The sequence below is a fragment of the Littorina saxatilis genome, linkage group LG3 (genome assembly GCF_037325665.1).
Source record: "Littorina saxatilis isolate snail1 linkage group LG3, US_GU_Lsax_2.0, whole genome shotgun sequence".
Classification (NCBI taxonomy): Eukaryota; Metazoa; Mollusca; class Gastropoda; order Littorinimorpha; family Littorinidae; genus Littorina; species Littorina saxatilis.
In genome coordinates this window covers 39,348,606-39,376,492 of record NC_090247.1, presented here as the reverse complement: position 1 = coordinate 39,376,492, position 27,887 = coordinate 39,348,606, and the positions used below count along the sequence as shown (strand labels likewise).

The 27,887-nt window shown below is 42.3% G+C and overlaps 1 protein-coding gene across 1 annotated transcript in view; it reads right to left on the bottom strand.

Annotated features, from left to right (window-relative positions):
• LOC138962357 (cleavage stimulation factor subunit 3-like) overlaps positions 1 to 27,887 on the bottom strand; it is a 59,562-nt gene that overhangs the window by 12,149 nt on the left and 19,526 nt on the right. Inside the window, exons 4-17 of the mRNA XM_070334149.1 lie at positions 23,051 to 23,083; positions 21,999 to 22,198; positions 21,399 to 21,525; positions 20,905 to 21,063; positions 20,439 to 20,520; positions 19,375 to 19,601; positions 18,281 to 18,355; positions 16,134 to 16,277; positions 14,045 to 14,147; positions 13,653 to 13,722; positions 11,854 to 11,950; positions 11,342 to 11,446; positions 4,047 to 4,209; positions 3,418 to 3,512 (exon numbers count right to left, since the gene is read on the bottom strand). Coding sequence (XP_070190250.1) covers positions 3,418 to 3,512; positions 4,047 to 4,209; positions 11,342 to 11,446; positions 11,854 to 11,950; positions 13,653 to 13,722; positions 14,045 to 14,147; positions 16,134 to 16,277; positions 18,281 to 18,355; positions 19,375 to 19,601; positions 20,439 to 20,520; positions 20,905 to 21,063; positions 21,399 to 21,525; positions 21,999 to 22,198; positions 23,051 to 23,083 — 1,680 coding nt within the window. The remainder of the gene's footprint in view (positions 1 to 3,417; positions 3,513 to 4,046; positions 4,210 to 11,341; positions 11,447 to 11,853; positions 11,951 to 13,652; positions 13,723 to 14,044; positions 14,148 to 16,133; positions 16,278 to 18,280; positions 18,356 to 19,374; positions 19,602 to 20,438; positions 20,521 to 20,904; positions 21,064 to 21,398; positions 21,526 to 21,998; positions 22,199 to 23,050; positions 23,084 to 27,887) is intronic.

The window sequence follows — 27,887 nt, the reverse complement described above, 5'->3', positions numbered from 1 at the left end:
CCGCCATACACAGCAAATTGCCATGATGCGACCAATTTTATACTTCCTATCCGTTGTCAGGCAGATGATCAACTGGCTGACTAAAGAATTTTTCGGCATGTGTTTATTTCAGAGCACGTTATTTACTGTCTGTCTCTGAAAACCTTGAATTCTCACGACCGCCCGGCACTTTGACGGTCATTTCTTACCAAATGTTAAGCAGATTCATTTGTAAAATAACAACATTCAGTGACTGTGTCTGATCAACGCCAGTGGTTTTTTTCAATCCTTGAATGCACTGCATTGTGAATGTTGTGGTCAAGTGAGAGTTTTATAGACATTGCCGTACGTTTTTCAACACTTTGATGACGTCAGACAGCAGATTGAAAACGTTCCAACTTGGAAAGAGAGCCAGTCACGATCATATAATCGTAGGGAATCAATAGTTGCTTTGTGTATTAACTTTCAAGTGCTTTTAAAAGTTTGATTTTTGTCATTGTTATTGTTGCATATGTGCGTGCGTACGTGCGTGCGCGCCTGTCAGTGTGGAAGAGTGTAGCCTGGTAAGTGTATCCAATTCCGACCGACTTCGGGGATACCTAAATCCGACCGATTTTCCAAGTCACTAGACTAATGATGAGGTTCACACGTCATCCCAACAGAAAGAATGCCATTCATACAAGGGCCATTCATGAACGGTTGATGACGCGACGTCACGAACCAATCGTTTCGTCACGAGAGTTAATTGCGTCATCTGCACCGCGGCGCGAAATGTGCCTTCGCCATACGTTTCTTGCAAAGGGGGAGATAATTTGATGAACAGAGTTGTGTTTCTTTTACATGGATGTTAATAAGTGTTTTTGGAAGAATAATGTTATGGTTCTGACTAAATCTCATTGTACTTTTTAATCGAAAAGGGGAAAATCTTATCGGTCGTGATTAGATACCCAGTTTTTGAGAGAGTATTTAAATCCGACAACAACGCAGATAATACAAAACGCTGCACAAAATCCCAGTAAAACCATTCATTGTTTACGTTTATGACTTGAAAAAAGCATATGAACAAGGAAACATATCAGATGATGTATTATCTAGCTGTGTGTGTGTGTGTGTGTGTGAGCGTGCGGCCGAGCGTTGCGCGCACGTGTTCGTTTGTGTGTGTGTGTGTGTGTGTGTGTGTGTGTGTGTGCGTGCGTGCGTGCGTGCGTGCGTGTATGTGTGTGTGTGTGTAAGCGTGCGCGCGAGCGTTGTGCGCACGTGTTCGTTTGTGTTAGCGTATGTGTGTGTGTGTGTGTGTGTGTGTGTGTGTGTGTGTGTGTGAGTGTTGATGCGTGAGTGTTGATGCGTGCGTACTTGCATGTGTGCGTGCGAGAGGGGTTGGGTTTTTTTTATGTGTGCAGAGTAGTTGTTGTAGAAAATGCAAGACAGTAAGGTTCAGTCTGTAGTGGATATACTGGGACAGCGTCCATGTACTATGCCACAGTTCAGTCTGTAGTGGATATACTGGGACAGCGTCCATGTACTATGCCACAGTTCAGTCTGTAGTGGATATACTGGGACTGCGTCCAGGTACTATGCCACAGTTCAGTCAGTAGTGGATATACTAGGACTGCGTTAAGGTACTCTGCCACAGTCTTTGATGACGTCATTTCCGTTTTTGTGATAGTTGAGGCGGACCTGTTAAGTAATTTTTGATTAAGTCGGGACTTTGATATTGCATTTGAGCCAGGTAGCTTGAAAATAAGTGAATTAGTTCGCTCATTAAAATTGTCATCAAAAACGAATATTTCATTACAGATTCAAACACTACTGCATTGTACTTCTTATCTTCTCCTGATTTAAAATATATATATACATATGTTATGTTTACTTTAAAAACGCGTTCAGAATTAAAGAAAACAGGTTGAGTATGCTTCGCGGAGATGAGTGTGATCCGTGACGGTTTTCGGGTATGGTTAGCCGAGACTATCTGAATTTAGTCTCGCCGATCGGACTGGTTTTTTTTTTTAGTTTATCCTTCAATTTGATGCCTATAGATTGACTACATGTTTTTATATCGCTTTACGCGACTTGTTTTAAATTTCGTCAAGTTATGAAATGTATTATAAAATTTGGTACATAACATTCTAAAAATTGCAAATAACAATAACAGTATTAACACTTTTGATTACAGATTCAAAAGTTATTGCATTGTATCCTTTGGATTTCCTGGATCCCAATGTATAAACAGATATATATGTCATGCTTAGTGTGAAAATCTGCTCAAATGAGAAAAATCGCCCGTTTTGTTCATATGCTTCGCGGAGGCAACCCGTCTCGGTCTTCTGGTTTCGGCTAGCCAAATCTCACTAGCATTGTTAATGACTCGTCCCTGATTCCAATGTTGATCTTTTAGTTTCAAACCAACTTAATGTTTTATTATCACTTCACATGACTTGTTCTGTATATTTTTTTTCGCTGTCATGATGTCACCATTTAGAGGGTAGGGTTACATTTTCAGGTATTTATTCCCCAAGAATATGCAAAAAAAATTCCAAACTCGTTTTTTTCTATTGGTCAATGATTCTACTTTTTTTTTACAGTGAGAAATGGAGTGCAATTAACATTGTTACTTTTGAAGGTATGCTCATGACGTGCATCACAGCGAAATAGCAGTTCAGAAGAACGGAATTCCCATAATTAGTCCTTATTTGCTGCTTTTTTCACTGAGCTCGGAAATGATATTTTGCTTGCATTGTTATTGCTTAATTTATTAAAGCCTCTGGACAATATTCTTTGAATAAATCGTTACCCAATTCTGTTTACGTCTATCCCTTTGTTTGATAGAGTACTGTAACAAGCTATCACATTATGTCGACAAGAATGCGTCTCCATACAAGTTTTTGTCTTGATTCCATCCAGGAGGATGTCAGGCTTTAATAAAAACACTATTTCAAAGATCTCTGTCAAGATTGATTTTGTTGAAAAAAAAAGGAAGTCTGTGATTGAAGATTGTGAAACCTGCCTCCAGTAGTTTAGTCTGAATCGCTCTACACACACACACAGACAGACACACACACACATACACACACACACGCACATACACCACGACCCTCGTCTCGATTCCCCCTCTACGTTAAAACATTTAGTCAAAACTTGACTAAATGTAACAAGACCCTTGTTACATGCGTGAAAAGCTTTGACTGATTCTTGTGAAAGAGTCTGTATGATATTATTACAGACGGTAACAGGCATAGTACTGAACTGAAATATTGTACAGTTTTCAATGAAAACTTTAGAATTTTGTCTTTTGAACAATACCTTATAGCCTTCTCCTGAAGCAATTATGCAAAATCAAAGTTTTCAGATTTTAAAAATTTTGCTAATATCCGTGAAGTAGGGGAGATGCACCCTGCCTGAGCAAACAGCAAGGAAGCTGAAAGACAAATCTCCACTCACACTGAAGCTCTGAGGCGGTGGCAGGATCTGCAGCAGGTTGGCAGCAGCAGGCGGTGGAGGGAAAACTCCGCCTGGAACTGGGTGGGAGCCAGGAGCTGTCAACACAATGAAATAGACAATAAACCCTTATTGCTCTGACGTTGCAATTCAGTGACAGTATACCTCAGTCCTCACATAGCTTGAACTACTTGTCAATTTACAGAATGATTTTTAGCTTTCATGAAAAAAAAATAATTATAAAAAAAAATTCAAAAGATGAACGCAGACCAAAACTTTTTTTTGTGTGGGCCTGGTAGTAGTGCAACTGCAAAAATGTGCTGGAAATCTAGAAGCAGAACGGATGAAGCTGAAAGGGTTGAAGTCCATCAAATATTTGTTTGCTGCTTGGATTGTTTTCTTTTGTTTCCCTTTTTGATGTTTCATTAAAAACACACTTATTAACTCACTAAATAACAGACTGACTGACTTATTAATCAAATGCAAACTTAAACAACAAATGACCCCCCAAAAATTTAAAAATTGGATTTCATTTTGAATTGCCTAAGCAGTTCTACATGACCCTGTAAATCAGTGAGTATCAGACTTCAAACTGGGAGCCATCCACACAACAACAAGGGCTCTCAACTTACGGACAAGAGCTCGAGGCTTGAATGGAAGCATCTGCTCAATGTCAGGCTTGGGAAAGCGTGGCCGCTTGGCAAACTGAGGCAGCACCTTCATATCTGTAGTGTGAAGCGCTGCGCTGGCACCAAGACTTGCAGGCAGCTGTACCACGTTCTGCTTGATCAAAGCCTGGGAAGAGAAAGTTTATCCAATGTTACACACGAACAGAAAATATGAGATTCTGAAATTGTACAAAGAAGCTGGAGCTCTATAGAATAAAGTGATAATCGAAAATTTTAATTTTCATTTGATTAATATACTTACCCGAATCACATAATAGCATTGGCGCAGTCGAGATGCTAAGGTGTCTGAAAACGCTATCCCGTCTATAGTATAAGGGAAGCAACCCAAACAAAAAAGTAGCAAACTTGCCACCTAGGGTTACCTCCCGTAGCGTGCATTACGTCACAGCTACTGTACCCACATGTGATATCCTCATTCGACTTCTAGAATCCATAGAAACTAAAAGCGGGGAAGGTGGGAGGGAATTACCTATGTGATTCGGGTAAGTATATTAATCAAATGAAAATTTAATTAAATATTTTCGATTAAATTACATATTCTTACTCCGAATCACATAATAGCAGATAACTCCATCCAACAAGGTGGTGGGTAAGATCAAAAAGTTCAAACTCACTCTTAAGTTCTGGAGAGACAAAAACCAGCTGCCCCAAGGAAGAAATGGACCAAGACCCATCCTGACAGAGGGCAGTAATGTCTGCAGAACCTGATAAGACAAAATCCGAGCGCCAGAAGCTGTGCGCAGGATATCATCCAACCTCCTAGACCGTAAAGGCCAAGGGGGAGGCCCAGGACCTGGAAAATGAGCTCGGGCCGAGCCATTAGTCCGGAAAAGGACCCCAGTCTTGAATAAAACTCAAGGGAGACGGTCACCAGTCGTCCTCTACCCATCGCTGCGAAAGCAGAGAGAGGGGTAAAATGAGGACGAAGCGACCTATGATATTGCGAAAGCACCGGAAATGCGGACCCTCAGTGGCCAAATCCTAATGTGACCGGAGACCGGAAACAAAATGACAAAAGCCAGAGTGTTCGCAGAGCAGACTGCTTGTAGGTAATTGAAAATGAATCAAAAAACCCCAAAACAGAAAAAACGAGGCTGGTAAGAAAAACGGAAAACCGTGAAGCGAACCAGCCATAAGACCCCCGAGACAAGAGTTCCCAGGGGAAAACGTAATAGTCATAGTTGCAAGTGATAAAAGGGTGACCAAACTGGAAACCCATCCCAGCAGAAATCGTCCCCAACTCACCTCGTGCAAGCATGAGGGAGAAGAGGAAGAGACGAAATCCGAAGTCACAAGAACCAAAATGCCAAAGTCGCAACACGACGGGCAGGAGACTATAGCACAGGCTAAGGCTGAGAGCCTTGCTGCCCGTAGGCCGGCCATTGTACCAAAGTACCCAAAGTACACAGGCAGTGATGTACATTTTTCTAGCAGCCTTTAGGACAATTGTCCTGAAGAGTGAAAATCAATAGGACACAGTGTCCTGAGATTGCAATTTCAATAGGACAAAAACACGACTCGTAAAACCGCATTTAAAAAGATTTTTCAGTTTAAATTCTTCCACCTTCCGCGACTGTCATGACTAGATACTCAAAGGATTGAATCACATTTCAAAGTTATTTGAACAGTTGTCGGTTTTTTTTCACTGCCCATCTGTCGACAATGTTTTTCAGGTAGGCATCTGACCGTTCTGCGGGTCCCTCAAGTTTTGCTTTCAGGATCATGTCCTGGGTTTTGACACACAATCGGTTTCTTCGAGCCGTGCACACCAAGTTCTGTGCACTGAATCCTCTCTCAATGATTTATTGCTGAGCCAATGAATGCACTCGAGGCACCATATGGGTTCGGTTTTCTTTTTTTCTTCTTGATCCAACTTGAGGATAAATTAATTCAAAGAATCAGATCCCATATGGTGCCTCGTTCACTCAACAAACTGGTCACACGCAGTGCATACTTTCGCTTGGCAAAACCGAAACCAGCTTTCCTCACGCAGTGTTTACTTTCGCTTGGCAAAACCGAAACAAGCTTTCCTCTTGAAAATTAAACAGTCCGCATGTCCGCTTCATTGTCAAAAACGATCGGACCCTTGACCACTTCTTCTGTAGGTTAATCGGACCTGTGTCCTGCTGGGGTTAAAGCTATAGGTCCTGGGAAAATTGGATCGGTCAGAGACCGGAGACCGACTAAAATGTACATCACTGCACAGGTACCGTAAGAAACAAAAGTTTCGGCCGCCAAACATTAGCTAGACCTCTGCCCAAAAAGGGGGAGGAGTAGCCAAGAAACCTGAGAAAAAATGACAAGCCAAGAATGACTTCTCAAACATGCATTGCCCAGCCAATGCACCCTCAGGAAAATCTGAATGTTACTTCCGAGGCCAACTCAAGTGAACCTTAAGTTTGGACGAAACACCAGAACGCGTCTGATCGCTAGAGAAAGACAGAGTCAGACTCGGCGAAAGACAAACCAGGACCAAGTCCAGAAGCTCATGGCAAAGAGAAAACGGGGGAGCCCAAAGGCAGAAACCCCACTTCAAACGGAAAACGACCTCTCAGCACCCATACGCTGGGAGAAAGAAAGAATATCGAAGTCCGAAGCCACAAGCACAAGGAAAGCAACAACCACCACCGCCAACGGATGAAATGGCTGTTGCTCCAGCCGAGGCTAAAAACCCCGAAGCCCTAAGGCCAGCTGTTGTTCCAAAAACCCAGCGTACCTATGACGGCTGTGAAAGAAACAATCTCTCCTGTCACACCTGAGCTGAGGACTTAGGCTGCTTGGGCCGAGTCCGCTTAGGTATAGCCTGCTTAGGAGCGGCCTGCTTTTGCTGCTTTCAGATTTTGAAGCTCAAAAGAAGAGAACTGCTGCTCTCTGTTGGTCTCAATCCCCTGCTTCTGGCATAAGAGGCCAGGTTGCCGGAGAGAGACCGTCCACCAAAGATGACGATCTGAGGGTGTTCCTTGTCGACTCCTCAGAAAACTGGGAGTGGGCAAGAAACAAGTCCCTTCTGCACGAGACCGCATGGAAATAGCGCAGAGAGGACAGCCTCATCTGTTCCTCGTTCACCCTTGGAAGTGTGGAGAGGAGTGTGCACACGTCCTCCGCGTCCTGCTCTTTACTAAGAGAAAAGGGCGCCAAGGAATCTGTCAGAGCGCGAGAACGCGCCCGCAGGAGAGTCTCGGAAATGGAACTGAGTTCCAAAAGTTGTCAGCCCACTTCCTGAGAGGATAGGAGAGTCTGCTCATAGAGCGGCAGAACAGAATCCTTCCTCAACGGCTTCGTAAGAAGCGAAAGAAGTTCCGGCGTGACCTGTAACGGCGCACGCGGAAGGGCAAAGGACAACAGAAGGTTCTGAGACGACCTTGGCCAAGGCAACTTCCTCTGAGCCGCTAAGGGCACGAAGGAGGAAGCCTGCGCAGGAGCGGCAAGGTATTGCCATGCCAGCTCCGTCGCTGAACTATGAGGAACCAGCAACGGAACCGACACCGGAGGCAACCCGCTGCCGGAAGGAGGGGGCTTGGCGAAGAGGCGAGAAAGTTGAAAAGCTACTGAAGGTGATTCTTCAAAGCGGAAGTAGCTGTTTCCTCCTTTTGCCAACCGGAAATCAGCCATCGCCGACGGACCGGACGCCGAAGGCGTGGCCGTAGACAAAGCTCTTTCCGGAAAATAGCGTGAAGCGACTTCCGCGGCAGCTTCAAGCGCAACCCTGAAGCTGGCCGGAGCCCCCACGAGCGTCCGCTCATCATCAACGGACCTGGAGTCCGAAGCGACAATCGAAGGGGATGGCTCAAAGCCAAAAGAACCCGACAAAGACGCTGAGAGAGGGGGCCGGAAGCCTGAAGTCCTTCCTGTTGGCAATCAATTGCACTCATTCCCTAACTGAGAGGAAGGTGAGAGGAATCAAAAACCAAGGAAAGTGGGGGAGAGGAGCTAGCGGCCACCACCGAAGTGTGTGGATGCTGCTGTCCCAACAGAGGCATGAAGCCTGTATGCCCATAGGGCAAGCCTTGTTCGAAATTCACCGGCGACCAAACGGAAGCAGCGGGAACTGAACCGGAAAATCCGGGAGGAGCCGGAAACGCGGCAGCCCCAGCAGCGCTATGCCAAAGCTGGTGCTGAGCCACGTGCGAGCTGAAGCCCGGAACCCGAAGGTAGACCCTAGGCCGGAACCGGAAGTGACAGTAACCTGTGCACTACCCGCTTGACCTACACTTCCTGCCAAGGCCGGAAGCGAAGCTGCCGGAACCGGCTGCTGTGAAAGGGCAAAGCTCAAACCGGAAGGGGCCATGGGCTGCCCACACCGATGAACTAACACTTCCTGTTGGCAAGCGATGGCACTCGTGTCCTGACTGAGAGGAAGTTGAGACGCATCAAACGCCGAAGACAGTGATCGAGAGGAGCTAGCAGCCACCACCGAAGTGTGTGGATGCTGCTGTCCCAACGTAGGCACAAAGCCTGTATGCCCAGAGGGCAAACCGTGTCCAAAGTTCACCAGCAACCCAACGGAAGCAGCGGGAACCGAACCGGAAAATCCGGGAGGAGCCGGAAGTGAGGAAGCATCAGCAGAGCTATGCAATAACTGGTGCTGAGCCGCCTGTGGGCTGAGGCCCGGAAACCCGAAGGCATGCCCTAGGCCGGAACCGGAAGTGACAGTATCCTGAAAACTTCCAGCCTGACCAACACATCCTGTCAAGGACGGAAGTGAAGCTGCCAGAAACGGCTGCTGAGTAAGGGCAAAGCTCAAACCGGAAGGGGCCATGGGCTGCCCGTACACCGATGAACTAACATTTTTTCCTGTTGGCAAGAGATGGCACTCGTGTCCTGACTGAGAGGAAGCTGCGATGCATCAAACGCCGAAGACAGTGGTCGAGAGGAGCTAGCAGCCACCACCGAAGTGTGTGGATGCTGCTGTCCCAACGTAGGCACAAAGCCTGTATGCCCAGAGGGCAAGCCGTGTCCAAAATTCACCGGCGACCAAACGGAAGCAGCGGGAACTGAACCGGAAAATCCGGGAGGAGCCGTAAGTGCAGAAGCAACAGCACAGCTATACCATAGCTGGTTCTGAGGAGCCTGCAAGCTGAAGCCCGGAAACCCTAGGCCGGAACCGGAAGTGACAGTAACCTGTGCACTACCCGCTTGACCTACACTTCCTGCCAAAGCAGGAAGCGAAGCTGCCGGAAACGGCTGCTGTAAAAGGGCAAGGCTCGAACCGGAAGGGACCATGGGCTGTCCGCGACCGATGAACCAACACTTCCGGCCGGTGCCGGAAGAGAAGCTGTCGCGAACGACTGCTTACGTATAGGGCAGCTCGAACCGGAAGGGACCATGGGCTGTCCGCAACCGATGAACCAACACTTCCGGCCGGAGCCGGAAGAGAAGCTGTCGCGAACGACTGCTTACGTATAGCGCAGCTCAAACCGGAAGGGACCATGGGCTGTCCGCAACCGATGAACCACTACTTCCGTGAAACGGAAGAGCAGCCGCCGAAAACGGCTGCTGCGAGCACATACCTTGTACCGGCCGCATCCCCGAAGGGACATGCTCAGGTGCACTCCCGCAAGCGGAAGCCACCGAGTGCCGGCCAAGAAGAGAAACGTGTCCCAGCGAGAGGAGTCCAGAGACATCACGGGCGCCAGAAGACTAGGCTGACGATCCAGAAACGCAGGTGAGCGGCGAAGATCCGAGGAAAAACATCCGGAATCCGAAGACGCCGGCATCACCAGAGAAGCCCACGAGCAAGGGTCGCCTACCCCCGGGAGGGAGTGGGAGCTGGGCACAGGGTCCGCACGCAAAATAAAATTCTGCACAGACGGGAGTACGGATCTCTGGAAGCAAAGCAGAAATAAGACTAACCACCAGAGCGCTAGACTCTGCGCTCTGGTGTAAACACAGGGGTAGAAACTGCGCATTAGCGGCCGAACCTGACGTCTGAGAGCCAGACGAAGTCTCCTCCAGCGCCGAAAGCGGCACAGGAAAGACAAAGTTAGTCCTTAAATCAGAAACATGTACAAAGGGGTTCTTAGCAGAAGACATGGGCGAGGATTAGGGCATCCCGGCCCTTGCCCTTACCCTCTGCCTTCCCCCCCCCCCCTTTCTTCTCACTATCCGCCATGCCGACGACGTGAGAAAATAAACTACTGAAAAGTAACAAAGTCTCAAGGACGTAAAACTTCAGCAGAATCAAACTAGCACTAGAGTACAAGCCACCCAAGGTAGCTACAACATGCTACTGGCAAAAACGTTCAAAGTCCGAGCACGGACCCAAACCAACCAGTATAAACAACAATGTGCTAGGGAAAAAATGGCGACCAAAATGGCGGCCACAACAACAAACTACTGAGCGAAATTTATAAGTCCAGAGGATGTAAATTCTCAGCAGAAACAAACTAGCACTAGAGTACAAGCCACCCAAGGTAGCTACAACATGCTACTGGCAAAAACGTTCAAAGTCCGAGCACGGACCCAAACCAACCAGTATAAACAACAACGTGCTAGAGAAAAAATGGCGACCAAAAAGGCGGCCACAACAACAAACTACTGAGTAAATTTATAAGTCCAGAGGACGTAAATTTTTCAGCAGAATGAACAAGCAAACAACAACAATGCAAGGAACAATCTCACCAACTAGAACAGCTAGGAGCAGACGGGGAACCGAGGCCGGTGGGTGTCGAGCAGACAACAAACCGGCCAGGAGCGAAAACAAGAACGATCTGTCTCTCTTGGCTGAAAGGAGTCGAATGAGGATATCACGTGTGGGTACAGTAGCTGTGACGTAATGCACGTTACGGGAGGTAACCCTAGGTGGCAAGTTTGCTACTTTTTTGTTTGGGTTGCTTCCCTTATACTATAGACGGGATAGCGTTTTCAGACACCTTAGCATCTCGACTGCGTCAATGCTATTATGTGATTCGGAGTAAGAATATGTAATTTAATGGTACTTTACAGAAATGCCAAAAATCTGCCAATTGCACAAATTCGCATACCTGATCCTGACATTATACAGTGGAAGTCCACTTTTAAGACTTCAAAACATCTGACAAAATTAGGTCTTTAAAAGGAGGGGGTAAATTTACAGAAGTTCTGAAAAGAAAGTGTGAGAAAACAAGGTCTTAAAAGGGAGGGAGTCTTTTATTGGGGGGTCTTAAAATGGGGGGGTTCCACTGTGTTGTACATTTATTAAATCGTTACTTTCTTGTGCTGCAACAAGACAATGATGGTGAAGACAAAAGTATAATTACCAGGTAGCCGATGGCTCTCAGCTCACTGTCTGAGCAAGGCATGAGGTCCAGGTACTTGTAGCGGTCTATCAGCAGCGCTGTCTCTTTGCCTTCAAACTCTTGCACCTGTTGGACAATACCAGGAAAACATCTCAACAGCTGCCAACAAAATGAAACTGAATGCAAAGCAAAATTACAAGATGCAATATGTAATATGTCACTACTCTGCTAGTTTGATTCCCTTGTTCAGCATGTAAACATCAGCATGCATCACGGACATACAGCAAGGTTACATAAGACAGACATTATCTCAACATATGAACAAAGGTCACAATCCATTAGCTATTTTTGAGTGTGCGTACTAAAATCTATTTGCTTCTTCCAAGCAAGCATACCCACACCCAGAGCCGTATGTTCTCATTCCCTTTGCTTCTAAGTCTGTATTGATCATTCATTAAACAATACTTCTATCAATATCTATTTGTCACACTGTTGATAATGATAAAAAGCAGACACATTTCTTCATCACAAACCTTTTCAATTGTTTGAGCACGTCGTTTTTCCACTTTGACTATACTAGCCAGGTCACCAACTTGAGACTCAAAGGCCAGGAATCGACTCCAAATATCCCTGGAGAAAACAAACGGTACATTTTACAACGGCTTGGAAGCGGAGACACTCATACATGCAGACAAACAAGTTCGTGATGCAATGATATCTAAAGAAAAAAGAGAGAAAAGAGGTCAATTCTACTGCACTTTGATATTTTGTTGCATCATACAGGGTGACCCAAAAAAAAGAGTACCGTACTTTCCGGGTGACAAGGCGCTTCGTTATCTAAGACGCACCCCCTTCTTTTTAAAAAAAATTGTAATCCAGTCACCCATTGGACGCAGGGGGCCGATAGGGCGCACCAAAATTGAAAAAGTATACCGGTAGTCGAAGAATGAAAATAAGCCGGCGAGATCAAAGCCAGGTCCATTGTTTATAGACACGACCTTCTTCCCAGGGATCAATGACCCAGTTTTTGCCATGAGAGGTGGTTCCTGTCATATCTGAGAGAGGAAACACTTCCTGCTTCGGGGTCAGTGACCGGTCAGTGACCGAGTTTAACAGAGTCGAACTCTGTGTGTGCAGCGAGATCAAAGACATTGTGATAGCTGGGTGGCCTTGTTTATAGACACGACCTTCTTCCCAGGGGTCAATGACCCAGTTTTTGCCATGAGAGGTGGTTCCCCTGTCATATCTGAGAGAGGAAATACTTCCTGCACCCGGTCAGTGACCGGTCACTGACCGAGTTTAACAGAGTGGAAATAATTATGTGTGCTCTGTGTGTGCGGCCAGATCAAAGGCAGGCATTGTGATAGCTGGGTGGCTTGAGAGCTCGAGGAAACTTGGCCAGGGCAGTACCTAGTAGCTGAAACATGCATTATCACAAGTTGTTTGACTGGTACTCAGGCGGTCTCTTTGATTTTTTTCGTATTTCATACACGGATTAGACGCTTCGTTATACAAGACGCAGGGGTCGAACTCGAGGAAAAAAGTCGCGCCTTATGACCCGGAAAGTACGGTACCCAAACAAAACGTCATAAATTGAACAAAAATAAAGCAATCTTCATAAAATTTATTTACACACACAAGTAGCCTCTGCATGATTTGCACAGAAAATTTTAGCGTTCTTGCTTTTCTTTCAGGAAAGTTATGCTCATTCTACAGAACATGCTCCAAATGGCCTCCCCCGGATTTAAATCCCCCAGATTTCTATCTTTGGGGGTTCCTGAAAGACAAAGTCTACAGGAACAACCCAAAGTCAATCACAGAACTCAAGAGAGCCATCACAACAACCAATCACGGAATCTAGCAACAGGAGTGTGTGCGGGTGATTGATAACTTTGCGCGGCGAGTTCAAGTTTGCCTGCAGCGGCGCGGAGGCCATTTGGAGCATGTTCTGTGGAATGAGCATAACTTTCCTGAAAGACAAGCTAGAACGCTAAAATTTTCTGTGCAAATCATGCAGAGGCTACTTGTGTGTGTAAATAAATTTTATGAAGATTGCTTTATTTTTGTTCAATTTATGACGTTTTGTTTGGGTACTCTTTTTTTTGGGTCACCCTGTATGTAAAACAAATGAATCACAAAAATGAAAATACCATGGTAGCATTCTTTGCAAAAAGCACACAAAACAAAAAACAAAAACAACCAAAAAACAGTGTGTGCGTAGTCTGGATAGTCACTGTAGAGCAAAAGCAGCAATATGTTCAGCTTTCAGAAATTCTTAAATTCTCTTCTTTCAGAAAATCTTAAAATAAACACTGTTGCTTCCTAGTCTTACATGGATTTCTCTGGAGTGATGCTTCCCGAGCTCAGCACTCTCTCAAACAGCACCCTGGTGTTATTGTCCTCTGCACAACAAAAAACACACACACAAAAACATGAGAAAAACATGGAACACCAATGAATGTTGAATTTGTAACACACACAAAACATGTCTCCTTGAACAAGGGTTCATACATTTCAAGTTTGAAAACCTGCTGAACTGATAGAGTTCGTGCTTGAAATCATATGGTTTTCTCTGATCAAAGGTAACACAATATAACACAAGAAGGGGGTTCCCACTGTATAAAATTAACCCAAACTCACTCCTGTTCGACTGGCTTCGCTTCCAAAGGTATTTCAGGTGTTAGGTACACTTGGTGACACTAGGAAGGGTTTCCAAAGACTTACCGTTCAAATGTGACATAAACTCAATGTAGTTGAGTGCATAGTCTGGACAGTCACTGAACCGCTTCAAACCCAGCTCAAAGATCTTCAGGGCGATGCTTTTCTCCTACACACCACACAGGGGGAAAATACTTGTGTTAAGATTTCTCTTTATTCCCCCCTCTGCTTCTTTACCTCTGTAAACTTGTAGAGCTAGTTATTTTTCGATAATGACCCAGCAACCAAACAAATAACGAGCCAGCAACAGCCTGAATCCTCGATAGTGCAATGGGTTGAGAAGCTGTTCTGTTTCGGTACTACTTTTGCGACTGAAAAGTTCCGAACGCTCTATACGTACGAAGTATACATCTCTGGAGCAAACAATGCAAACATACCGCATTTAAATTAACAACTACAGGCCTGAACACATGAATCTCCATATAAAATCCATGAGTTCGGTTGTTTTCTGAATCTACATCTGCCGTGCACAAACCGTTCATCACAAGCAAATTTCCAAGGCAAGTAACTCATACTCTAGCGACAAGAGTAGTTCCCCTTCTTTTAACTCAGTTTCTTCGACAACACTGACTGCAATCCGACGGTCAGTTTTCAACAATATTTCATTTTAGAAACAGATCACACGCAACCAAATGCACACATCTCATCGATTTAAACAACGTAAAGCGGTTTCATACACTATTTTCCCCAGAAAACTGAACTTCATACAGTAATTAACGTTGGAACACGGGTGCAAAAGTTCGTCTGCTAGTCCCATTTGACGAAAGAACATTATCCTAAGCGATACTAAAACATAAACAGAACACACAATATCTGCCTTTACCGCCACAGCAGAATAACAGCATATCTGTGTACTTGATTTTAGTCCAAAACAGGGAAACTGACAAGAAGTGTTAACAGAATGGAATGATTTGACTGGTTGAGTGATTCGGATTCGATCAAATTTTCGCACAAAAACTCCTGTTTTCTTTGAATAACTGAAGAAAGGAAGAATAAAGAGATTACACACCTCGTCTCAGTGATTATTAAAAATAATGGTCTCAGTTCGCGGTCATGAAAAAGCTCGCTGAAGCTCGCATTTTTCATGATCCGCCAACTTCGACCATTATTTTTAATAATCACTGAGACTCGGCATGTAACCTCTACGTACATTTCAAGTCGGAGAAAATAAACACCAAGAAACAAGCTCTCTCCTGAAAGTAGGCATGAGCAATAGTAAGTAGAGATGGGGACTGAATGTTCTTGTTTTAAAGCATGCAAACAGACGGGCGCAGTGGCGCAGTGGTAAGACGTCGGCCTTCTAATCGGGAGGTCGTGAGTTCGAATCCCGGTCGCTGCCGCCTGGTGGGATAAGAGTGGAGATTTTTCCGATCTCCCAGGTCAACTTATGTGCAGACCTGCTAGTGACTTAACCTCCTTCGTGTGTACACGCAAGCACAAGACCAAGTGCGCACGGAAAAGATCCTGTAATCCATGTCAGAGTTCGGTGGATTATAGAAACACGAAAATACCCAGCATGCCTCCCCCGAAATCGGCGTATGCTGCCTGAATGGCGGGGTAAAAACGGTCATACACGTAAAAATCCACTCGTGCTAAAAACATGAGTGAACGTGGGAGTCTAAGCCCATGAACGAAGAAGAAGAAGAAGAAGAAAAGCATGCAAACGCAGAAAATAAATTAACAGATCATGCAAACAATAACAAAATTATAAATAAACAGCAAGTGTAAATATATGTTTTTCCAGCAACAACCAGAAATTATCAAGGGATCATACCCAAATGCACAGCCCATAAAACCAGTGGGCCAGGGGTGGAGAAGAAGAATATATTAATTTTGTGGAATATCCCGGTATGTATCCCTTGAAAATATGGTGGTTTTTTTCAGCAGCAGCAACAATTTTACATTCACTGTTATATTTTAGTTCATTTCAGCATCAGATATATACAACAAATACAGCACAACACATGAACAAAAGAAGAAAGAAAGAAAGAAAACACCCACACAGTCTCTCTCTCTTATCTTTCTCCCCCCCCCCCCCCCCCCACAGTCTCTCTCTCTTATCTTTCCCCCCCCCCCCCCACACCGTCTCTCTCACCTTGCTGCAGTAGTACTCCATGAGGGCTGCCGACACAAACACATGGTACTTTGAACGTTTGTCTTCCCTGGCTTGCTTGAACACCAAACGAGCTGTTTTAATGCCTTCCGCTCGACGCGAAAATTTCATGTACTGTATGAATGGCTGAAACAAACAAATGAGAGGGATTTACCGTCCATTAAGGCATACAAACTCCTTTTCTCAAAAATGTGTAAGTTGTGTTGTTGCCGATCAATTTGTGTTTTGTGTCAATTCATTCATCTGTAAACTAGTGCTGGGATGCACCTGCAAGCAATCAACTGTCTGTCCAGTTATCTGAAGCTAGTCTGTTCCCCTTATCCCTTTGAAGTAGACCATCCCCTTGTATCAGGGGCAGACGGGCCTGGTCGCGGCCCCTGATAATAACAACAGAGTTAGAACTGCTTTACTCTTATTTAAGAAACGAAATGCAATTTTAGATTTTCAGCTTTGTTATACTTTGTTACACTGGTGACAGTTCACATGGGTGGGAGCAAAACAACATGGCTATACTGAAAACCCAATCCATTGGCAGCCCAGGATGCCTTATGCTGGTGGGGGTGTTGGGGCAATAAGCCTTTAACTACTAGACAAGGCTATCATTTAGGAGACATTGGGCGCAGTCTATTAATTTTACAAGTTCTTAGTGTGTTTGTTTGCCTGCAATTACTTTTATCGTTCACTCACTCTGATTAAAATGTATTTTTTATACTGTTTATCTTGATAATGAGCTCTTTTTTTACATTTAGTCAAGTTTTGACTAAATGTTTTAACGTAGAGGGGGAATCGAGACGAGGGTCGTGGTGTATGTGCATGCGTGCGTGTGTGTGTGTGTGTGTGTGTGTGTGTCTGTCTGTGTGTGTGTGTAGAGCGATTCAGACTAAACTACTGGACCGATCTTTATGAAATTTGACATGAGAGTTCCTGGGTATGAAATCCCCAGACGTTTTTTTCATTTTTTTGATAAATGTCTTTTATGACGTCATATCCGGCTTTTCGTGAAAGTTGAGGCGGCACTGTCACGCTCTCATTTTTCAACCAAATTGGTTGAAATTTTGGTCAAGTAATCTTCGACGAAGCCCGGACTTTGGTATTGCATTTCAGCTTGGTGGCTTAAAAATTAATTAATGACTTTGGTCATTAAAAATCTGAAAATTGTAAAAAAAAATAAAAATTTATAAAACGATCCAAATTTACGTTCATCTTATTCTCCATCATTTTCTGATTCCAAAAACATATAAATATGTTATATTTGGATTAAAAACAAGCTCTGAAAATTAAATATATAAAAATTATTATCAAAATTAAATTGTCAAAATCAATTTAAAAACACTTTCATCTTATTCCTTGTCGGTTCCTGATTCCAAAAACATATAGATATGATATGTTTGGATTAAAAACACGCTCAGAAAGTTAAAACAAAGAGAGGTACAGAAAAGCGTGCTATCCTTCTTAGCGCAACTACTACCCCGCTCTTCTTGTCAATTTCACTGCCTTTGCCATGAGCGGTGGACTGACGATGCTACGAGTATACGGTCTTGCTGCGTTGCATTGCGTTCAGTTTCATTCTGTGAGTTCAACAGCTACTTGACTAAATGTTGTATTTTCGCCTTACGCGACTTGTTTTAAATCCTTCTATCAAACAATACAAAATTATTATGCTGGGAAAAAACCAAAGTTTAGACGATTGACAGGAAGATACAGTTACCTCCCTTAACTTGTTACTCTTTTCACTTGTGGGGGAAAAGAAATCCCAACACATGTAATTTCTTGAGCCAAACTATCAAAAGACAGCATGATATTGACAACAAACTAGTTTAACATGAGTTTGTTACATTTGCAAACTTTTAAAAGTGTTCAATGTATCTACAGGAAAAAAACACCTGTCCAGATGTTTACAATACAGAATTCAGTATAAATACGGAAATCTTCCACCCATGAGTTCACCCTGTCACACATTCATCGATTTTGTTTCCTTCATTTACATTAAATCTGGTTACACATATCTCAGTGCTCAAGACTAGCAGATAACTCTACAGAGCAGCTGCTGTGACAGGGGAACAACTGCGTCTCCCTGTCACATACATGCAAAGAACCATTGAGCCAGACATAAAGAATATACAACTCACCAGTGTAGGATCAACGTCCTCCCTTTCTACCAGACGTTTGTAGATCTCATGGACTTTCTCATATTTCATTCTTGTCTGCACAGATCAACAATAACAACAACGCTTTAGAATCTGTTTTGAAAGTGCAAGCTTATATTTGTATATTTATTGCAATCATTTGTTATAATTATATGCTTGTTATGTCAAAGATAAACATGCTTCAGGATCTGTTTTCAAAATTTCAGCTTATATTTTTGTAATTATTGCTATCAGGTTTAGGCTATCAGTCTGGAACTGTTTGGTACATGGTATGTCAATGAAAAACACATGCTTTCGGAACTGTTTTTAAAGTTCTAGCTTACATTCTATTATTACCATTAATATCAGATTCTTTTCCTTTGGCATGCCTCTGGCTGCAATTAAAGCGCTCTTAATTGTTTTGTTTGTTCCTGTGGCTTTATATCACGTTTCTGTTCTGCCTTAAGGGTTTGTATAATATCATGCCAGACTGGTGTTATGCTCCGTTAATCAAGGTCCCCTGATGGAACAGCATAAACATGACTGACTCATTTAAGTCAAAAATAGACTGTTTTTCAAAAGCTTAGACAAAGATTGAAACAAGCATGCAAAGAGTTTGTTAAAAAATTAATTGCTGTTGAAAATATCTTGCCACGTAAACTGAGAGTTCTGGAATGGAAATCAATCAAGTCATGAAAGCACTCTCCAATGATTAGTTACTCATTTACTTTTGAATGCAGTCTCAAACTCGATCACTGCCAACAAGGAGGTGGGGGCAAAAGATGAAAGGGGTAGCAGGGGAATAGGAAAGACAAACAAAGTATTCAAGGTTATGTTTTATCAAATCTGGTTTTAGCCGGATTGTTTTTTTTAGTGTTTGTCTGCGTGTGCGTGTGTGTGTGACATATTGGTGTGTACGTCCTTCGTGTGTGTGTGTGCGTGTTTGAGTGTAAGTGTGTGTGTGCATGCGTGTGCGTGCATGCGAGTGTGCATGGGTCTGGTTTGGGAGTTTTTTCTTCTTTTCAACAGACAAGGTCTTGATAGTAAGAGAGAATTCTCCACACTAAAGGCCTAAAACCAGTATCCCTGTATCTCACCTCCTCAAAGTCAGCATAGGCAAAGTAGAGCAGCATGTTTGACTTCATGAGGCTGGTGGTTGATCTCTCGTAGATGGCTGCAGCTTCATCAGCGAAGAGTTTGCCGGCGTTCTGGTCTCCCTTTTCTGTGAGTAGTTTGCTGGACTGTTCGAGGTAGGAGGCTGCCTCATACCAGATGTCTGGATGATGTCCCAGGCACAACAGACCCTGCTCGTAGGCAAACATCACTAAAAAAAAAAAAATGAAGTGCATGTATGCTTAGAAATGAATAACTGAAGAATGTAAGATGGAATCAATAAACAAGAAAAGTAATTTGTTTGAAATTTAATCATAAAAAAAATTAAATGTTCAATAGTATAATCACCTAGAAGTCTTTGAAGTCAACAAATAAACAGGGTCCTGATTTTGCCTAAATGGTCCGCTGGACCCATTAAGCAACAGTTAACTAACTAACTAACTAACGAATAAACAAATAATAAAGAGACAATCAATAAAAAAAGAACTAAGATCAGTTAGCGGTGCCTCTTCGATCACAAGATGGCTACAGTCAAAGACCAAAGATTTCAGATTACAATTGAAGAAGAGATAAAAATATGATAGAAATACATGTAGATGAAACTGAGAAAAGAATACATAAAAATGAAACAAACGCTTCAGCACCTACAGGAAGATGGCATGCACAAGGCAATAATTCATTTGAAAGACAAGACAGAAGGGCTCCCCAAACTGTGAGTTCCTGCGTACTGTATGCACTAGTAGCCGGAAAGAAATATACCAGAAATTCATTGAGGGGGTCCCATGAAGCACCAACCCTGAAAAGAATGGGTCGCGAGACGTACTAAATTTGCATTGTCATGCATACTGTGGGTACTGCTGATCTTCAGACTGTAATCGTCTGCTGAGAAAGATTCCTTTTATGATGTGACACATAGCAGCCAGATGGAAATGAAAAGGAACATGCCAATTGTTATACTTGTACTTAATCAAAGCCAACACTGACTAACTGTACAAGACAGATATAAGCGTGAGTTTGTCCGAGGCTTTCTTGAGTGATAAAAACCAACCTCTTTTGGTAATGAGCGAATGATCCTCAGTTCTCAGAGGATTGTTCTTCTCCCAATTGATGTATTTCTTCCACAGATCAACCTGTGAGAGAAAATGTTGCAAAAATGTTTATACTATTGAACTGCTTACTAACTGCCAAATATCACTACAGCTTTCCCAACTTTGCACAGTTCGTGTAAAGCTACACCGGCATCTCAAACATCACCCATGTACAGAGTCAATCCATCTACATACACACAGGATGTCAGTTTTGTTGTTGTCATTCAACATAAACTAAGCTTTATTTTTATTAAACACACATACACACACACACACACAGGATCCATCAATACTCGCCTGTTATCAGTTTTACCCCAGCAAATCTTAAAACCTCACAAAACTTTCATTCAATTGATCATAGGCAAATATTTTCTGACAACTTATTTCTGCAACGAGTTGACCTCGATAACAAATAGATACACTTACTTGTTTTGATTCCTGAAAAGAGTTCTGTGGTGGGACGGAGGGGGCACTTTTGTCCAGACCTCTAGTGACTGCCTCGTATTCCTTGGCCACACGTCGGGCATTCATGTAGTCTCTGCCCCTGTCTTCTGTCATCTTCTTGGCGATCAAGGCATTGATGCTCTGAAATATCGCCCCCATCATCATCATCATCGTTAATCAATACTGTGCTAAAACTAATTTGATTCTGCTTTATGACTTCTCATACATATGTTCCCACAGTAATAACACACTCATAAAAAGCGGAAAAAGAATTTAGATGAGCACACGTCAAGTTCCCAATCAGATGACTGAAACAAGACGTTTCAAAACACTGCTGTCCACAAATGATGTTCGCTTCGAGATTTATCTCCCTTCGTCAAATCTTTGACTTGACACTCTAGTCTAAATGATCCCAGGTCCCAAAAAGAATGGCAAAACAGCAAGTACACAGATTCTGTAAAATTACAAAAACTCACGTTTTCATAGGCGCAATACTCCTTCCAAAGGATTTCGATGTGGATCATTGGATTGGTCACACCCCGTTGGTATACTTTGCGCACTGCTGATATCCTTTGGTTTTCAGCATATGAACCAACTGCCTCACTTATGAAGGACATAACAGTTTGTTAGATAAAGTGATCATCTGCTTCTATTGTAACATTTGTTTGGAAAAGCTTCGTAGAAACTGAACACTAAAGTAAGGAGTTAACCGAATCTGAAGAAAAGAAAATCTCTGCTTTATCACAAGCAAAACTGACACGTTCATTTATATCTATTGTTGTTGCAGCACAAAGCTAAAGCATTAAATTGACTATGTGACCAAACACCAAAAACAATTTACCACAATTCAGATTTTACTTTCACTTTTTCTTGAGATTTTTTTTCTTTTTTTCATGTAATCTGCATGCTCACTAGAACACCTTTTCTTTCTGTGAACAACAGCAACTATGCAAAGTAAGTCAAGCAAAAAGTCAAAATACTGTGCATACTATGCATCCATGTGGAAACTGTTTACTGTGCATGATCCAGTCAACCAACAACCTGCACAGCTCTTCTCTGTCTAATTTCATACTTACACAGATTTCAAGAAGTTGATATAATCCACCCAGATCTGGTAGGACATAATGTCCATACCAATTTTCTCCAGAGCAAAGTCATAGGCCTGTGCCATTTTCTCTCTGTATGACGCCAGTTTTCCTTTTGTCTCTTTGATGTAGTTGAGGTACAGCTTCCACAGGTCTATGTTGAGAACCTTGATCAAGCAACGCTGAAAGAGCTGTTCGGAAGACAATCGGCATTCACGTAATGAGACGTTCAAACATGACTATGAAGTGAAAAAAGCCACAGAAGACCTCCAATTTAAACACTTTATTGTTTGTTATAATAAGAAATGATGGTGTTTTGTTCACTCCAAAAACACACACTCTCTCTCTCTCGATCTCTCTAACATTCTGCAGCACACCACAGGAATTTTAACTTTCTTACAACACAAAATAGCACACTTAAATCATCTGACACAAAATAAAATGGATTCTGACTTTTATTAATACATATTAATATAATCATCATAATGTATGTCCCAAAGGAACAAATACATGGAGGTCGTTGTAGTCAATCGTGTTCAAAACATAAGTTTGCTTATGAGCACAAGGGTTTTTTTCTTCTTTTTCTCCCCCCAACATTATATGACAGCATAACCGAAAACCTGGTATAACTAAGTTGCACGAAACACTTTCTCTACATGCTGAAAACCATTGGCAGGTTGGTTTTTCATGAACTCCCTTCAACCTTTTGGGCTATTCAGCTTTTCATGACACCCTAAGGTGAAGATTTCTTGATGTTCAGATTTTGAGATATTTAGACTTTTTAGTCAATATGTGAATACCCAACAGTTTGGCAAAATTAAAAAAAAAACACTGGAAGACCTTGGTTTAATTGCCCATAATTCAACAGATTATTACAATGACTCTGCAGCATCTGGTTATTCCCCATCTCTCTAAATACGAGCAAATCCCGAAGGCATTCACTTTAAAAATGTTTCTCACTTGATCCTGTCAATCAGTAAAAGCATATGATGACTCATTATCAATCAGTCTTTAATATAGTGCATTATACAAAAAAGTCTCACCTTTTCCACTCGTTCGTAGTTTTTCGCTTTCAGCTGTAGGGACAGTCAAAACAATTAAAAATTATGATTTTGTTGAACAAGTTTTATTTCATGTAAAAATCAATAATCAGTCACAATCATAGAAGAGTAAATAGGATTGAAGCTTCTCCTCTACGCCTGAGTTCATATTTGGATGATCTTGACACAAACGAAAATAAAAAGCCAAACTCTGCCTTTCAAACAGAGAAATTACACACACAAAAACTTGTTCCAGTGTTTACTGAAGTTATATTACATTGAAAAAGAACCTACAAAAAATAAATGCAACTTTGTGTTTGCTCTTAGTAAAGCTGACTGTAAATAAAAGACACAGCAATCCTTTCAAACACAACTCCCTTTTTCTCTCCCTCTCTCTCTTAAACACACAAACTTTCTAGCATCATAAGTCCCTTGCACACATCCCCCCCCCCCCCCCCCTCGAATTCAAAAGAAACAAAAACAAGCAGCAAATAATTGTTCCAATAGCCCCAGCAGCGCCTTCAGTCAGACTAATTAATCAAAAAATGATTAGTGTGATTTGAAGCTGAGACTCCTCGTGGCAAAATATGTGCATTGTAGAATTTGACAAATCTGTTGAAGACATCAACATCCACCAACACATCTTCAACTCCCTATGTCAAAAGACTCAAAAGCATGAAGACCAAAACAAACACTTCCCTCCCACAACCCCACAAAACAAACAACCAAACAGACAAACAAATTTTACTTGAAAGATTGTTATCTGAGCATTTATTCAAACAAGGCAAATACCTGATAGAATGTCCGTCTCTATAATACCTACGTATATACCTAGTACAAAATTCAAACAATTCTGGTCTCATTCAAAAGTCCCAAAATTGACAAATGTTTGTGTTTTGAATTTTGTTCATGCTGTGGAAATTGTGAGTCACAGAGACTTTTTTTTTTTAATGTAATCAGTGTACAAACCGTACACAAAATCTAGCTTTATCCTAATAAACTGATTTTTATTTTTTTTTATTTTTTTTAACCTGATCTCTACCCTGCCGGTCTACCAAATTTGCATCACGTTTGGATGTCAGACCCTACAAGATTGCTTGACCAAAATTTCTGTCCATTTGATTGAAAAAAGAGGTCTTGACAACTGTGCTGCCTCACCTTCAATAAGAGCTGAATACATGTACGATGTCATCAAAGACATTATATTGAAAAACTGGGTCTGAGGGTATCATTTGGAAGAATTTGTATGCCAAGTTTCATGTGGATCGTTCCAGTAGTTGCCTCGGAGTAGCTCTACAACACACACATACACACACACACAGTCACCACCACCTTCGTCTCGATTCCTGGTCTATGTTAAACCATTTAGTCAAAACTGGACCAGATGTAAAAAATATTTGTTTGGGTAAGCTTAACATTAACAAGTTAAACCATACTGGAAAAAAGAAACGTGTGCATGAATGCTCATGTGAGGGTACTTCATGTATGCGAGTGTGTAACTTTGCTGCTTATTTCAGACTTAATAAATGCAAGAGGCACAAAAACTTTTATTTTATGGTGGTTTTTTTTAAAAGCATCCTACAAACTCAGCAACAAAAGGGGATGGATTCTTTTCAAAGACATGTTATTCTGCACACACACACTCCTGCATACACATACACAACCACACTGTTGCATAAATCACATCAAGACATTGTAAATCCAGCCAAAACATGTATGAAATGAACAAAACAAATTCAATAGTTGTTATACCATTTATTCAATCATCGACTGAAGTGGTATTGATTTTTTTTAGAATGTTAACAACTTATCATAAATAATTTAAAAATTCAACAAACAAATGTTTTTCTGCTATTTTTAACTTTATCTTCTTGGTTCTGACTGTGTGTGTCTACATGTAATGTATTTATGTGTGTGTGTATGTTTTCCGTTATGATATTACGTCATTCATTGTGATGACGTCGGTGGGCCGTGATATGGCGCGAAACTGATAACCACGTGATCGCGCACCACTCTTGGAAGTCGCCATCTTTCTGTTAGGTTCTGTTCAGTTCTGGAGTTAGTTCATGATGTTACAAGAGTTAAATAAATATACCTCCACAGTTAACAACGCATTGAGAGTCATTGTGAGTGAATGTAACTCAAAACATTTCCGTCTGTGTGTAAATATCTCAGAGCAAAGTCTATTCAGACAGTCCTTTTTATAAATGCATTCTTAATAACTTAATTTACTACAATTCAAATAATAAATAAATGCATCTTAATGCATGAGAAAAATTCCAAGGAAGGTGATCAGTACATACTGGCAAAAAGATTCAGATAATAAGCAGAATTTGTTACACTTTGTAAACATCTTTTTCTGTAATCTGTATAAACATTTGGCCTACACCAGAATTCACTTAAAAGTCTGGGCATTTTTTCAGATTCAGAAATCACTTCTTTACGACAGTACTGACTAAAGAAAGGCGTAAACTTCAAATGCACATAAAAACTGAGTTTTTCTGCACAACGCTATAAATAGTATCATCACTTAACCTACTGTGTGAAATGGTTCTGGGGACTATTAAGCCTAAATACTACTACTTGAGGACATTGTAAATTTGAATACCACAAACCCAGTTAACATTGTAGTGACATTGTGCCACATAAGATGTGTGTGTGTGTGTTAATGTGAATGTTTCAGAGAGAGTGTGTGTGTGTGTGTGTGTGTGTGTGTGTGTGTGTGTGTGTGTGTGTGTGTGTGTGTGTGTGTGTGTCTGTGTGTGTGTGCGTGCGCATGCGTGCATGCGCGTGCAATGACTAATGTGATATTGGTGTCTGACTGTTCAGGCTGTTGTGAATTGACAGTACAATACTTTGAAAAACCTATGAATTGTTAATTGTCAATTCTCTGCTTGGACCCTTAATGGGGAACAATGTAATATATACTGTATATATACGAATGGATGTAAGTGTGTTTGTGTCTACCTGACTTCACCCTATCTCAGTGATGATACGAGGCAAGAACAAGACCAATGACGACTGTGAACCATCTTAATTCTTATGTAAACAGAAGAAGATTTTGCCATTTCCCAAGAGCAAAAATGAAACTATACAACACTCTTAAATTATATCAATCATGTGGACGTCAGCTCGAAGAGCTGAATAACAAGAATGTAACAAAACTAGAAATATATGTGCATTTTCGCAGCTCAGTGTCATTGTTTAGAAGCAATTGGGCTACATGTAGCAACAACAACAAAAATGCAGATTGTTTCCAGTTGCATGCTTTACGTTGCCTGGCATAGGACTGTTGGAGCAGACAAATATTGTTCTGAAAGTGAGTTTTAGTAGGTGATTAGATGTGTGGAGTGAAGGTGTGTTTTTAATCATGGCTGACTGTGGTGTGGGTACCATTAGCTGTGATTTTATTTTGTGATGTGATCCAAAGTATACTATGTTTATTCATTGCGTGTGACGAGCCCCATCAAAAATGCTGTTTGTTCCAACCAAGCAGGTTGCATTATAATTAATGTAATACAAAAGAATGTGCGTCTTCTTCTTCTTCCTATTTCATGGGCTTAGACTCCCACGTTCACTCATGTTTTTAGCACAAGTGGATTTTTACATGTTTGACCGTTTTTACCCCGCCATTCAGGCAGCATACGCCGATTTCGGGGGAGGCATGCTGGGTATTTTCGTGTTTCTATAACCCACCGAACTCTGACATGGATTACAGGATCTTTTCCGTGCGCACTTGGTCTTGTGCTTGCGTGTACACACGAACAGGGTTAAGTCACAAGCAGGTATGTACATAAGTTGACCTGGGAGATCGGAAAAATCTCCACTCTTCACACACCAGGCGTCAGCGACCGGGATTCGAACTCATGACCTCCCGATTAGGAGGCAGATGTCTTACCACCATGCCACTGCGCCCGTTTGTGTGTCAATATAAAGGCTTTATCAGGGGTTTTTTCTCTTTCCCGCCATATTCAATGTTTTCTTCAATCCAACAATTAGCACTTGCGCTCGGAAGCGAGAGGTTGCGAGTTCGACCCTGGGTCAGGGCGTTAGCAATTTTCTCCCCCCCTTTCCTAACCCAGGTGGTGGGTTCAAGTGCTAGTCTTTCGGATGAGACGAAAAACCGAGGTCCCTTCGTGTACACTACATTGGGGTGTGCACGTTAAAGATCCCACGATTGACAAAAGGGTCTTTCCTGGCAAAATTGTATAGGCATAGATAAAAATGTCCACCAAAATACCTGTGTGACTTGGAATAATAGGCCGTGAAAAGTAGGATATGCGCCGAAATGGCTGCGATCTGCTGGCCGATGTGAATGCGTGATGCATTGTGTAAAAAAAATTCCATCTCACACGGCATAAATAAATCCCTGCGCCTTGAATATGTGCGCAATATAAATTGCATAAAATAAAAAAATAAAAATAAATCCCTGCGCTTAGAACTGTACCCACGGAATACGCGCGAAATAAGCCTCATATTTATTGATTGAGCACAGTCCACATTCAGATCACACTCACAGGCCATACAAAGAACCCACTTTACTAGTTATAAATAGTAAATCTAAAACAAGCTTGAATTAATCTTTAGAATTAGCCAGGAAAGCATTAACTCTTGACTAACTCCCCTTTGCAGTGACAGCAGGGTACAGTGAGTGACTGAGTGCATGTGTGTGTGTGTATGTGTACTGGGAGAGAGACAGCACGAGATAGAGGAGGGTGTGCCACGCAAGTATCAACCAGAGGAGGGTGTGCCACGCAAGTATCAACCTGATAACTTAGACAGACGAAGTAGGTCTAAGCAAAATCAGACAATGTGGGGGGGGGGGGGGGTGGGGGGGGGG